This window comes from Rhinopithecus roxellana, chromosome 1 (assembly GCF_007565055.1).
Source record: "Rhinopithecus roxellana isolate Shanxi Qingling chromosome 1, ASM756505v1, whole genome shotgun sequence".
NCBI lineage: Eukaryota > Metazoa > Chordata > Mammalia > Primates > Cercopithecidae > Rhinopithecus > Rhinopithecus roxellana.
Genome location: NC_044549.1, coordinates 36938069 through 36952029, shown reverse-complemented (window position 1 = coordinate 36952029; position 13961 = coordinate 36938069). Strand labels below are relative to the sequence as shown.

Sequence of the window (13961 nt, the reverse complement as noted above, 5' to 3'; positions counted from 1 at the left end):
TACAACAATCATGAAAAAAATCTGGGCTGCAGGTGGTGCTTTAGCTTCTGAAGCTAGAAAATAGGTAAGATCCTTTGATGAATATATAGATTGAGATGAAGAAAGAGGTAAGTGATCAAACTCTTAAATACAGATAGTTAAGGAAAGGACAAGATAAGCCTAAGAGTTAATCTAAGAAGGCTGACTACAAGGATAAGAGGAAAAGCAGTTAAATTTGGTGTCCTAGAAACCAAGGGAAATAAAAAATAACAACTGAAAGGAGTATCAACAGAGCCAAATAGTTCAGAGAAAAACAAGATAACAGAAATTGTCCATAGACCTAGAAACAATATGATAATTGGTGAGCTTCCTGACAGTAATTTCATTTGAGGTTAAGGAGAGAATCCAGATTGCACTGAAGGTTGAGGTGTGGATGGGAGATGACGATGTGGTGCAGGACAATTCCCTCAAGAGATTTGGAAAGAGAGATTGAAAGTAAATAATGTGGGAAAAAATAAAAAGTAAAAAAGGGACGCATGTTCTCAGGATCTCCTGAAAGCTAAGTCACAGGAAAAAAGAAAAAAAAAAAAAAAAAAAAAAAAACAGAAGTGAAAAAAAGTTTAGGGAGAAATTTCTTTTGACAGCAAAAAGACTGTATCGTATGTACATGCTTATGGGAAGAAGCTAGTACAAAATGAAATAAAAGTAGGAAAACAAATGATGAAGTAAGACCCACTGAAAGTGATCCAGAGGCACATGGAATACAACATGGTTACATTCCTAACTATTCAGCACGAACACTTTCTCTATCTCCAGTCTCTGAGACTCAGTACTTGAATAGATTGTCCTTAATTAGGAGATGCAGTGTGGTTTGGTGGCCAGAACATAGCCCTGCAGTCAATTATTCTAGATTTTATTCCCAACTTTATCAGTACCTGTCTATGTGAAAGTGAACAAGTGGCTTAACTGGTGTGTCACATAAATGCAAAGTCTTTGCTCTATGTCCTTTTATTTAAGAGAGAGAGAGAGAGAGAGAGAGAGAGAGAGCGAAAGAGAGAGAGAGATTGTCAGTCAATTGTACCACAGGTAGTAATTCTCTGGGATTTTTTTAGTTGTGGATTTTTTTTTATGTTTTATAAATGTGCATGGTTTTATATTAGGGATATAGAGGCTTTTTTTTTTTTAATCACAACATATCTATATTTCTTCTCCTCACACTGTGTCCTGTGTTGCAATTCAGATGTAACTACAACTTTAGTAATGCGGAATCTTAGAATTACTATATAGCGTTCTGTGATAGGTTTTGGATTGTTGAGGATGGCACCTAGTATGTCCACGTTATGTTCTGAAACACTATCATTGATTTATAGTTCATTGCAGTCGTTTTGAAGATGTTCTCTCATCTGAGAGTCAGTAACTGTGAACTCGAAACAATGGAACAATCGGACATTCAGGAGCTCTGAATTCTAAGTCCAGCCATAGTTCTTGATGGGCTGGTCCTTAACAAGCCATTGTTTTTCTCTGTGCCTGATATTCTTCCCTGTAATATATATATGATCTTTCAGGTTTTCACTGCAAAAGTCTGTGAGAACATATTGCAAGACAGTGTGTGAATTTGAGAAAACGACCCTTAACCCCAATAGCCAAAAGGAGAATTAGGAACTCTGTAAATAGAGATTGCTAAATATTTGGAATCAACTACAGTCTGCTGCCCTTGGGTTTGACTTGTGATGACCGGTCCCCTACCCAGAGGCCCTACAAGAGTGGAATGCTGAGGTGGAGAGAGTCCTCATCCTGCTTCCTCCTTGTCACACACTGAACCAGTCAGTTGCCCAAGTACCATCAGTGTCTCCTAATGAAGATTTACAGGGATCATTTGGCTGTCAGGTGCTTGCTTCTGCAAGCAGAAAATGTTCCTGTTTTATTCGTCACTACACGGAGTCCCTAATGGGCAGTAAGAATGAGAAAAGATAAAATTCATTATTGAACTCCTTCATCCTCTTTTGTCCTCCTCCTTCCCCCAGACACATACTTTCTCAGGGACAGCCTAAACAAGTGAGTAAAAAAGAAGAAATTCACAGTCAGACTATAAACCCTGCTATTTGTAGTCAGTGCATAACCTCTGTGATGAAATTTGTGAGTAATTCACTCCCCACTTAAGCCTACCGACGTGTGATCTAATGTTGCCACCCTGAACACTAATGAAGGAAGTCAGACGGCAGTACAGCTTGCCCTTGGGGACTCATTTCTCACATCACCAAAAACTAATTTCTGTTGTTTTCAGCCATCTGGTAGCCTGGGTTGTGAAGATGAAGTTGCATTCAAGTAGTGCCTATGAGCAAAGGCCCAGAATTGACTGGGATTCAAACTCATTTTCTGCCCCTCACCTAGCCCCCTCCATACCTCAGTTTCCCACCCATAAATAAAAACTTCATAGGATATCATTTCTTTATTATAAGAAGTTACTGAAGTAATATTTGTTAAATACTCTATATTGGGTTTTATGTATAATAAATGTTTAATGAAAGTTAGCTATTAATTACATTGTTAGTAGTAGTGGTGTTGGAAGTATTAGAAGTAATAGTATTTTTGAATGTCTACCTGTCTGTGACATAGGCCTTATTAATTCATGTTTTAAGTTCTAAGATACTTCATGCAGCCTGTTATACACAAAGATGATATTTAAATGCTTTCTATTGTGATGATTAATCCATGTTCATTACGTTGCTAGATTATAAGTAACCAGGTATTGCCACATCTTAATAATACAGTAATGTAATCTTATGCTAAATAACATTGTTTTTCTTTTGCTGGTACTTGGAAAAGACATTGGATTATATTTATATACAAATAAGAAAAGAAATTTAAATAACAATGATAAAAAAATAATATATTATTAGTTTGCATAAATGTGCATGCTGTCTAATGTCTAAATAAGATATATTCTAGTATTTTTAAAAGCAAAGATATTTTCATCTTACTAGTTTGTGTATTTCCTACAGCACTCGAATGGCCATTGTGAAGGGTGTTCTTACCTTCACAATGTATGTGCTTTAGGATAACTTACAGATTTGGTAAGCAAATGACAAGCATGAATGTTAAAAGCACCTTACTTCTTAACACAGAAATTCAAATTAAGTTATAAAACCTTGAATCTGCCACTTCCAGTTGTATGGCTACAAGCCTAATCTTACTGACATGGCTACATATTCCATTTGCTTTTGTTTTCACAGTCCCACCAAAGATCTCCAACATCTCCTCGGATGTCACTGTGAATGAGGGCAGCAATGTGACTCTGGTCTGCATGGCCAATGGCCGTCCTGAACCTGTTATCACCTGGAGACACCTTACACCAACTGGTAAGCAATGCTCCAGGTTCTAATATGCCACATACTGTTTAAAATATCCTCATGCTCCTGAAATTCTGTTGAATCAAAAATATCAATTCAATTCAGAATCAGAATTGAAATTCTGTTGAATCAGAAGGACATGCATGTATCTTGTTATTAAAATACCAAGAGAATGGCAACATAGGTCTTATTTAGGGTCCTCATGGTCTTTGCTAGGGTGTTAATCTCTATAAGGTTTATAATCATTGTACTGAGTATATATGTAGATTGATCGATCTATCTATCTATCTATCTATCTATCTATCTATCTATCTGTAAAATTTCAGTTTCAATAGAACAGCCCCCTGCAATGCAACAAATACAGAAGCATTAAATGGCTTGATATTATATGTAAAATATATGCCAGTTTGGTGATTGAGTGTCTTGGGGTAATATTTTGTCTGAATTAATTTTACATAGTTATTTGTAAGTTTGTTTGCGTTGCTTTTAACTACAGTTTTCTAACTTGTAGCACCTTGTGAAGAAATATATCAGGAAAATACAAAATTGTTTCTCACTTTTATTGTACTGTCCTTGGCATCAGGTTCTGTGATGGGCATCAGACATGGACTAAGTTGCATGAACTCATTATGAGTCTCAGCTATTGATACTAATTCAGTCAAAATCAGAAACTCATTTCCCTGGAATGTCTTCAGCATCCTTTCTTCCCCCTTCTCACCATCATCACCATGAAAATGTTCCCAGGCCTCCTGCTTTTTGAACTTTATTTAAATGTTTGAGCAAATTATTTAAGATCAGCTGCATACATACTCCTCTACTCTACCAATTACATTTTCTGGTATGCAAAACTATGTTTTGTCAAATAACACAGTCTTTATAGAATGTAGCATTCTATTTAAATCTTCCAGAAAGATAGGCAATAGGTCAATTTTTCTTATAAAATATTATTGATTTTGTAGAGAACCCACAAATTAAACTAATTTATATATTATAGTCACAAAATTTTCTCATGTAAGCAACTAGAGATTTGTTACAACATATTCATTTTAGAATGAACACCATAAAAATGTTATGCAAGACTAGATGCACAACAGGAGCTAAATTGAGACATTTCTAAAAATCCAGGATAGCATTTGGTTATAATGTCTTTAAAACTATCTGTATTTCGTGGTGTGAAAAGATGGGTCCTCTGTTTGATGGTAGATCCCAAATTAATTTCTCAAGTAAAATTTGGACCAACCTATAGAATAGTTTTATATTTAGGCAGATATTCTTATTAGAGGCCTCTATTTTCTTGAGAAAGTGTCACTCAAAACTCATCCTTATTAACACAGGCAATTTCTCATTTATTGATAATATATACATGAGACATTTATTTGGGAGAGAAATCTCAAACTCATTGACTCGCGTAGTTATTTTAGACCTCATGTGGAAAAAAAAAATGTATAAAGGATTGTCTCGAGTACAAACGTGCAGATATTATATCTTTCCCTTGGAATGAATTAAACCTTCAGAGCACATTCTACTTGGATGGCATTGTGTTGGCTCCAATCCCATGCCACCTACCCGTGTCCCAAGTAGCATTGCTTTTACTGAATAGCAATTTGGTGTAGAAGCTATTGGCTCATATTTAAGGATTTTATAAAAGACACCTTCTAAAATCATTGTGTTTACTGGAATGTTATAATTGAGAGATCGTTAATTGTTTTACAGTTTTCCTTTGAGAAGACCATTTGAGGAAATTTGTTTTGTTTTTCAGTATCTCTACTTTCTTATTTCCTAAGCAATCATTTGCTTTTTAAGAAAGGACCCAGTGAATTTTCATAAGTGATTGTATGCCCTTTATTGTAAACTTAGAGTCAAATTTATGGACCATCTGTAAAAATATATAAATTATTATACATAAATTACACATTAAAAATTGATTATAAACAAGCTATGTAGAAGTTTATGGGATCAAGTCCATTTCAGATCACACTTGTGCTATCATCTTGTTTTCTTACCATTATTTTTATTTTGTCTCACCTTTTCTAATTAATTTAAATGTCTTTATAAAGATACTATTTATAATTTCTTACTCTTTTGTGGAACAAGGTGGTAGATAAAAGAAGGGATATGGGAGTTAGAAAGGAAGAAAGAGTCTATTCAAGTTACAATCAAATAATGAACTGCATTAATAGAAAGTATTTATTTTGGCACAATGTTGACTAGCAAATAGGCTTTTCAAGAAAAATTTTCTATGGCTGAATTGAACCTAAAGATAGATTCCTTTTTATCCCTTGAATTTACAAAACTTCTGATGTGGAACCAGAGTTTCAGAGCCTTTCCCACCTTGTCTAGGAGTTCGGGTAGTCATAGCTAACTCTCATAAACTTTCCCATGATAATGAACATGTGATTTGACCCCTTGTTTTTCTGTAATGTTTCAAGTCACCAAAAGACCAGAGGCCAGAGTAAAGGCTGTATTTACATAAACTCAGAGGACCCTGGAGACTTCAGTATCAACCAGGAAAATAGATATACTCACAGGAATTCTCAGTAGTCAGTAACCTCTGCCAGCAAACCACAGCCTGTGTATCAAATTTAGTCTGCTCCATTTATGTACTGCCTGCAAGTGAAGAATAGTTTTTTAATTGTTAAATGGAAAAAAATCAAAATAATTTTATTTCTTTGACTTGCAAAAATCTCTCTCTCTCTCTCTATATATATATATATATATTTTTACACATATATATATAATTCAAATTTCAGTGTACATACATAAAGTTTTATTGCAACCAAGCCATGCTCATTCATTTACAAATTCTCTACGGTTGCTTTTGTTTGAAAACAGCATCACTGAATAATTGCAACAAAGATCACTTGTCCCACAAATGTAAAATATTTTCTATTTGGCCCTTTATCGAAAAGTTCATAGACTCCTGCTCAAGGCCATGGCTTGGGACACAGGACAAGGATTTGCTGCACTCATCCATGGCTGGGTAGGGCTTTGGGGATGTCCCCCACCAAGCCCCTTCAGACATCTTAAAGGAAACAACTTTACTCTTCTACGATCTTCCATCTATTCCCACTTTGTAAGTCAGATTCTATTCTGGCACATGCAAAACTCGCTTTCTGTTGCATTTGCAGACTTGAGGGCAGACTACTATTCTCCCTTCCATTCCCACGCCTCCTCTTTCATTTCTTTTACATCTGACCTAAATAACCAACTGATCATAATCGTATTCCTGGTGATAGGAGAGAGAACTTTCCCTTGCTATTTTATAAAGGAAACTAGGATTTTTGTTTGTTTGTTTTCATGGTTTTTTTAAAAAATTTCTTTCAAAATATGGAAACAGTAGGTGATTCTTTTCAGCCCATAATGTGAAGTCTTCCTTGGAGACTGTAAACAAGCTATGTGGAAGAGACCCAAAGAAGAGACTCTGCTCCCTGTGTGACAGCAAAGCTGCCTGCAACCCATGGCCATGTGAGGAAAAAAAAAATGGCTAGCTTTGTTCAATTATTAATTGTGCCTTCAACAGTACAGAGTGTGACTGCCTTGCAAAGGAAATGTACCTGTAATTAGCTCGACCCCACAGGGACATTGAGCCCTGGATAGGGGAAGATTCTACTCAGGGTTCACAATACTTGATTGTCTGTCATTTGATGACATGAGAGAAAGAAAAGAAAGAAATATGCATGGTATATTTTTATGAGGAGAATACTTATTACTTCTTAATTTAGTTTAAAAAAATTGGCAAGGCCATTTGGTTTCTTTCTTTATGTGCCTGAAATTTCCTTTTCAAGTATACTGCAAGTGCTTTCAAAAAGGTAAATTAGAAGAATGGTGAATTTTTCATACATACAAAATAAAAAACACCTGAATTAGATGAAGTTGAAGACATTTATACATTCTCTGTGTGCCTTCTTACATTTCTGATTTCTTAATTTTTCTCCCCTCTTCAGTTATATAGTTCAAAATGATGTGTCACACATGTGGTTATTAAATATGACCTATTTTCTCCCTTAATTAAGTTAGACTTTCATAATCCTGTGACTCCCAGAGGGCAATTGCACCGTAGCGTGTATTTTCTATGGAATGTTTGATCTTCCTTCTGTGAGCAATGCTGCTCCCATCTTCATTTAACTTTGTTTCTAAATCTTTATTCTCACATTCATGAGGAAGTCCCTTTCTCAAATGTGCATCATGTGTTGTCAGGATTGCTCAGGGTCACAGAAAGAGTTTCTATGCATTTCATTTCTGCAAAGGTTTTCACAACCTCCGTAGCTCTCTAGCACTGAAAAACTCAAAAAGCACACTGAGGATTTAACCCTTTAGGCTGAGAACAACCCAAGAAGTACTGTGTAATTTTCTTTTTCAGCCACAAGTCAGATCTCACTTAAAAAGTATTTTGCTATTTGATGGAGTGAGTGGGAAAATATTGTGCTTGGAGAAGCTAAGAGGAGTCCGAAAAGTGTGAAATCCCATTTTCTCATTGGACGTTGAGTTTTAACCACTTGATCTGAGATTCCCCTTTCAATTCATTTCCAAGTCTGAACCCTTGACTGATGGTACTTTTTAATTTCATTAATGCTATTACTCCCATCTGTTTTACTTCTAATTGTAAACTCACCCAATATGACCAGCCTAGACTCTGACCTCATGGGCTTGAGAGAAATATATAATGTTAAACTGAACTCATTTGCTTAAGTTGCATTACAGAAGTACCTGTTGTGAGTAACATCTGGTCCTTCAAGTTAGCATGTTAGAATTTGTATGATTTCATATATAACACAAAGAATACATTATCTACAGGTTACGTTTCAGGAAATTATTTCTCTGGGGCTTTCTTGTGTGGACCCTCCAGAAGATTCAGTGAGTCAAACCTGGTAACATATGGATGTGGAATAGTCAAAGTTATGCATTTTGCAGGTAAAGACTGTTGACCATGCAGTAACATTCAAAAGAGAATAATGACGCAATTTATTCTATTAATTGCTTTCATTTATCTCTTACATTTTTAATTTTTTAATATTTTCATTTTTTTTCTTTAAAAAGAGGAGAAAATAGATAAAAAACAATCTTATGCTTTATGTTCAGTGTCTTACTTGTATATTGGTTTTAAAATATGTCATCCTAGAACTAGATGTACCATATGACCCAGCCATCCCACTACTGGGTATATACCCAAAGGATTATAAATTATTCTACTACAAAGACACATGCACACGTATGTTTATTGCGGCACTATTCACAATAGCAAAGACTTGGAATCAACCCAAATGTCCATCTGTGACAGACTGGATTAAGAAAATGTGGCACATATACACCATGGAATACTATGCAGCCATAAAAAAGGATGAGTTTGCGTCCTATGTAGGGACATGGATGCAGCTGGAAACCATCATTCTTAGCAAACTATCGCAAGAACAGAAAACCAAACACCGCATGTTCTCACTCATAGGTGGGAACTGAACAATGAGATCACTTGGACTCGGGAAGGGGAACATCACACACTGGGGCCTATCATGGGGAGGGGGGAGGGGGGAGGAGGGAGGGATTACATTGGGGAGTTATACATGATATAAATGATGAATTGATGGGTGCTGACGAGTTGATGGGTGCAGCACACCAACATGGCATAAGTATACATGTGTAACAAACCTGCACGTTATGCACATGTACCCTAGAACTTAAAGTATAATTAAAAAAATAAAAATAAAAAAAAAATAATAATAAAAAAAATAAAAAAATAAAATATGTCATCCATCAATACAGAATTATACTCAGATTAATCTTGATCTCCATCTCACAATTTGTTCATTTGTCAAGAATTATTTAGAGTGTTCACTCTGTAAACAGACACAAGGAAGAGCAAGACAGACATGGTCCTTGCACAAATGAAGCTTACAGTTCAACAAGAAAGCAAAGCATTAAACTAATACACACGCCTCTTGACTTAGGATGGGCTTATCCAGATATAACCCCATCCTAAATTGGTGCACATGCTAAATGCATATGGCTTTCACACCATCGTAAAGTCAAAAAATTGTAAGTCCAGCCACCATAAGTCAGGACATCTATAATTGCATGAAGAGCCCCATAATTAGATTCATTACGAGGAAAAATTACGGCATTCAATGAGACCATAAAACAGGGCCATGTAGCAAAATCTGCAAGACCAGCAAAGCTCAACTGAGAAGTATTATGCTGAAACCTCAAGAATGAATAGGACCTAGCCAAGAAAATAGGGGAAGAAAGAATATCCCAGGCATAGAAAACAACATATATAATGGCCTAGAATGATAATGCATTTAAGAATCCAGGCAAGCATCTGTATGTGAAATCATGATGTAGGGGTTTTGTTATGCTACTTTTCTTTTAATATTTAAATCTCTTCTTTAAATCACACTTTTTTTTTTTTACTTTTTAATATATCCATTTCCTTCTTCCAAGAGCACAAAAATAAATTTTAAAATGTTTGCTATATTTTATTTTCAGTGCCTTACTTGTATATTGATATTATATATACCAATGTATATACTACTATATATACTATAGTAAATAACAGTGTATCTACTACATTATACACACACACACTCACAGAGAAAGTTATATACTTTCCCAGTATAGTCTCAGTATAACAGTAGCAGGTATATAGACAGCTGTTTGTGTGTACAAAATATCTTAAATTTAGATTTGAAACACGTTTTCCCAATACAGATAGCTCCATAATGGCTTAATCAAGTAAATACAAATTCTTTTTTAGTAACCTTATTGTTAAAACAAATGGATCATTTAGAAAATGACTACAAAATTTAACCACATGATTACTGGCCTCCGCAACCCAAACTTTAAAAATCCTGTATATGTTCACAGTAACTGACATGATCAGCCTTTAAGTCATTGAGAAGATCTGTGCAACCTAATGTGCTGGCTATTCTTGCAAGTGTTGGACAAATGCCCTAGCATCACCCTACAACCCCACTCCTACCCTACACAGATGTGTCATCAGATTCCTAGGGCACTCTGCCTGAAGAGAAGTGAATCAGCCTGGATGTGTTCTTAGGGGATTAGATTGGCCATCAGTGCTCCAAGACATGGTGGAACTTTGGGTGGGGAGAGGTAATAACTTAATCAGAAACTTTGTCCATGGCCTAGTAAAACAGAAATAGAGTCCACATCTCTCAGCATCTCACTCCTTCAAATACTTCTTGCCACTATTCCAACTAGTCTGTGTTTAAAATACATTTAAAAATAGAATACGTATCATATATTACCTTGAAAATTAAAATAATATGTAGGCAAAGTTCTTGATGTCATGTTAGCTATTCTTGATATTATTATTATTACTATTTATTGTAATTATTAACTATATATTAGCTGCCTATAGTGATCATTTTGGGTGAGATTAATAATTTGACTGAAAACCACCTCAGTCTCTTCTTTATTCAGGTCTATCCTTCATTCCAGCACAATAACCAGGAGGATTTTTAAAAAGCTAACATCCAAGTTAGCCTTAATATTTTATATATTATATTACATTTTATCCCAATGTACCCACTTAAGATCTATTTTTCAAAAGGCCATGACAATGACAGTCTCTTGTTTGTTAGAGGGAGAAGTTCTGACATGGCTTATTCATATATTCATTCTCACCTGAGAGGATAGTTTTCCCACAGTCCGGTTATATAACAGTAAATATTTTATTAACTGTAGCTATATAGAACCTATAATGGTGAATTACAACCCTTGTTATTTTTTTAAAAACTGGTGTTGCAAGAGATGATTATACTATCACACACACAAAAATGACTTGCAGTGTTGAAGAGTGAACCATTGAACAGCAACAGAGAGGAGTTACACAGAAAAATAAGCAAACAAGCCAATAAACAAATACAACATTATAGTTTCTTCAAGGAGCACATTTAAAAATCAAAGTGACCATGGAATTGTTGAAATGAGCAGATATTTGCACAATAAAATTCATCACAGTAAGTGCAGGTAAATTTGGGAGTTAACCAAGCCACTAAGCAACAGGATGCAAAAGGATTCACACTGTGTTGATAGGGCTTATCTACACAGGAAAATGTCTCATTTGGTTGTACAGCTCCTGTGGACTGTCCACAATGGACTTTCCCGTGTTGTCTATGGATGTCAGCTAAGATCTATTTCAATATCCCTCATGAGATGCCAGGGTAGGTCTGATTTAGATCCTTGCCAAGGGGGACAATCTCAGGTCTCATGAATCAAGATATGTACCCAGGGTTGTCAGAAGCAAAGGGGCCAGAGAACAAGTTCTAAGAGATGTTCAGGGTAGGAAATAAAAATTGTCTGAGTCAGAAAGGTGAAAATGATCCTGGCCTCTCTTTCTTCCTTTGCCCCAGCAATGATTAATTTCACACATTATCTTGAGTATTTTCCTTGGTAACTACTAATTCATTCACTTTCCTTATTGTCATTGTCACAATGTAGTTCAGCCAATATTTCCTCTCACCTGCATTTCATCAGTTTTCCAATTGGACCCTTTGCTACTATTTCTAAGTACGGAAATGGTCAGGTTAATTTTTCTGCTTAATTTTCCTATTTCCCAGCACTTTTGGAATAAAGTTCAAACTACTTAGCATGACATTAAATCCCTGATTCAAGTGATTATCCTATCCCTGGAACACTCTTGAAATTATAGTCCTTTTATATTTCAAGAGTGTGCTTTATTCACTTGCTTTTGGGCCTTCACACTTCTGGCTTTCTACTTCATACATGATTGCTTATCCCATTCATACCATCATTTTAACAGTATAACTTATTCTTGCAAGACCTTCAAGATGATACTTCCTCCAGGAAGGAATGTCATAAAATTAATAAAACTGCATTTTAACTATGTGCTCATTCATTCTCCCCCCTAGTTTATAAGATCTATAAAAATGCAAAAACTGGCTGGGTGTGGTGGTTCACACCTGTAATCCTAGCACTTTGGGAGGCCAAGGTGGGTGGATCACAAGGTCAGGAGCTCAAGACCATCCTGGATAACACGGTGAAACCCAATCTCTACTAAAAATACAAAAAATTAGCTGGGCCTGGCAGCATGCACCTATAGTCCCAGCTACTTGTGAGGCTAAGGCAGGAGGATGGTGTGAACCTGGGAGGCAGAGCTTGCTGCGAGCCGAGATTGCGCCACTGCACTCCAGCCTGGGCTACAGAGCGAGGCTCTGTCAAAAAAAAAAAAAAAAAAAAAAAAGCAAAAACTACACCTTGTTCATGTGTATATATTCAGGATATTAATTGGCATATTATAGGTGTTAAACTGAGTTACTGAATGGAGGATTTCATTCTAAAAAAATAGAAGTATTAGTGGGAAATATATCATGAAGTATGAACTAAATACAAACTGATAATAAAGCATGAGTGAATATAAAGCAAATTACAAATGATGCAATAGAATTATAGAACTTAAGCCTATCCAATTAATACTTTTGGTAATTTATTGCCAAGAAGATTCTGGACATTTCAGGAAAGTTCTCTGTCTAGGTCCAATTCAGATTCTTCTTGCCTTGAGTTTCTCTGACGTGCTGACCTGCTTCCATCCCACTTGCATCATTTTCCAATGTTCTATAGAGAATACTCCCAAATCTCAACATTCTTGCTGCTGGCCCTTTCATAGTCTCTTATCACCCATTTATTATCAGCAATTGTTCTTTTCCTGTCAGCAGTTATCACACTCAGTAATTGTTTTAAACATTTGTTTACTTTTTTACGGTCTATTTTCCTCATGAAAGCAGCCACCTGCATGTCCTTAGTTCCCATTGTAGTGCCTGGCACAGACTAAGTGTTCAATAAATATTTGCTGAATGAATAAATGAATTACTTATTCTAGGGAAAAGTCAGACTCTGTTGCAACCTGCTTAAAGTTTACTTTTAAAGAACAGAGTCCTCATAAACTATAGTTTTACAGTACTGTATAATATACATCTTGAAATACAGGACATTTCCTTTCCTGAAATCTCTGTGAAATATCAGGCCGGGCACAGTGGCTCATGCCTATAATCCCAGCACTTTGGGAGGCCAAGGTGTGTGGATCACAGGAGTTCGAGACCAGGTTGGCCAACATGGTGAAACCCCATCTCTACTAAAAGTACAAAAATTAGCTCGGTGTGGTGGCATGTGCCTATAGTCCCAGGTACTTGGGAGGTTGAGGCAAGAGAATCACTTAAACCCGGGAGGTGGAGGTTCCAGTGAGCTGAGATTGTACCACTGCACTTCCACCTGGATGTCAGAGTGAGACTCCATCTCAAAACAACAGCAACAGAGCAAAACACTGAAATGTCTATTGCAAATTTCGTATCTGGGAAAGAATTTTTTTTCTTTATGTATGTGATGACAAGGATCTCAACACTATCACTCCAATGAACTTGTGCTATAGTGGGGGTGAGGGTATGGTAGGGAAGGGTTCAGTCCCACTCTGACAGTTAATATGTTGAGTCAAACAGAAGAAGGAGCCCCCATTACAAGAGCTGGACATTTTATAATACTTCCTGTAATTTACTGTAAAACCCTTCTGGTGGTGGCCACCTGTGGCATAACTTTTGCGGCCACTATTAGATGACCGCTGGATTTACAAATTTGGCTGATCATCAGAATTACCCAGAGTAGAAG

The 13961-nt window shown here is 36.1% G+C and overlaps 1 protein-coding gene across 2 annotated transcripts in view; it reads left to right on the top strand.

The window, feature by feature from the left end:
* Positions 1-13961, top strand: part of LSAMP (limbic system associated membrane protein) — a 673527-nt gene that overhangs the window by 445802 nt on the left and 213764 nt on the right. For both annotated transcript variants that reach the window (XM_030941402.1, XM_030941397.1), the window contains exon 3: positions 3213-3338. In XM_030941402.1, the coding sequence (XP_030797262.1) occupies positions 3213-3338 (126 nt within the window). The remainder of the gene's footprint in view (positions 1-3212; positions 3339-13961) is intronic.